General features: G+C 22.3%; 1 protein-coding gene across 1 annotated transcript in view; it reads left to right on the top strand. All coding sequences in view use genetic code 6, as the record gives it.

The window, feature by feature from the left end:
* TTHERM_01646010 (hypothetical protein) overlaps window positions 1-1,002 on the top strand; it is a gene marked incomplete at both ends in the record, with an annotated part of 3,562 nt that extends 2,560 nt beyond the window's left edge. The window contains 4 exons of the mRNA XM_001012888.3: window positions 115-458; window positions 517-664; window positions 714-851; window positions 954-1,002. Coding sequence (XP_001012888.3) covers window positions 115-458; window positions 517-664; window positions 714-851; window positions 954-1,002 — 679 coding nt within the window. The remainder of the gene's footprint in view (window positions 1-114; window positions 459-516; window positions 665-713; window positions 852-953) is intronic.
* Between the last annotated feature and the right edge of the window lie 109 nt (window positions 1,003-1,111).

Raw genomic sequence — 1,111 nt, 5'->3', positions numbered from 1 at the left:
GAATTTAAAAATTTAAATATTTTTTACTTTTTTAAAAACAAAACTTTGATTTTTTGGCATATTTAATTTTTTAAAACTAAATGTTTTAATAATTATTTTCTATTGAAAATTTAGATGTGCTTAATTGCCAATTGTTTGTTTTGATGGTATTAAATTAGTATGTTAATAAACTGTGGATTATGGATTAGTTGGTAATGGATGTTCTTAAGGAGGTAATTGTTAATCAATGTCATCTATATTTATTGGTAGAGATACTAATTATAAATGCTTTTATTAAGATTAAACTCCTTAAAGTGGTACTATTGATAAATGTTTTAATGATACCTAAACTATTTGCTTAACAAGTGACAAGAAATAATGTATCTTGTATGCTAAATCTTCATAGTATTTAGGGTGTATTCAAAGTACTGGAATTTGTGCTTAATTAGGTTAACAAACTTCCAATTAGGCTCTTTAAAGTAAATTTATAATTTACGGTAGGTTTAAATAGTTCAACACTTTAAAATTAAAAAATAGTTATTGTTAATTTGAACAAAGGATATTGCTAAGATAATTAATTTAGAATTTAATAATTGTTACCTCCATATGTTGGAAGAGATTCAGTAAACTAATTATGCCTGTAAGAAACATCATAGTCCTCATAAATTGAATTTTGTGTTTAAGGGTAAGTTTAGAATTTAAGAAATCATAAAAATTATTTTTTTAACATATAGATATTGTATTGCAAATAATAAATGCTAACCTGTTGGTTTTGATAAAAAACTTATTGCTAAACTTTCAAATTAACAATGTGGTTTAGATTAAACATCCACAGCAATAGAATGTGCTTATTAAAGTTTGGATGTATGTATGTTAAATTAGCAATGTTTTTGGTTATCTGCTTAGAATTTGCTATATTCAGTACACTTTTTTATTTCTTATAATATTGTTTTTAAAATAAATTTTATAATAAGGGATAAGACAATAATGGAAACTGCTTATAAAGAGGCTAAATAACATATAGTAATATAAATTATCTATTTAATTTTAATAAACATTTTAAATTGAAAGGTATGAGAAAATGTTAATAAGACCATTGCAAATATTATTATAAGTATTCATAATATAATTC

This window comes from Tetrahymena thermophila, assembly GCF_000189635.1.
Source record: "Tetrahymena thermophila SB210 genomic scaffold scf_8254695, whole genome shotgun sequence".
NCBI lineage: Eukaryota > Ciliophora > Oligohymenophorea > Hymenostomatida > Tetrahymenidae > Tetrahymena > Tetrahymena thermophila.
This window is presented reverse-complemented; position numbering and strand designations above follow the sequence as displayed.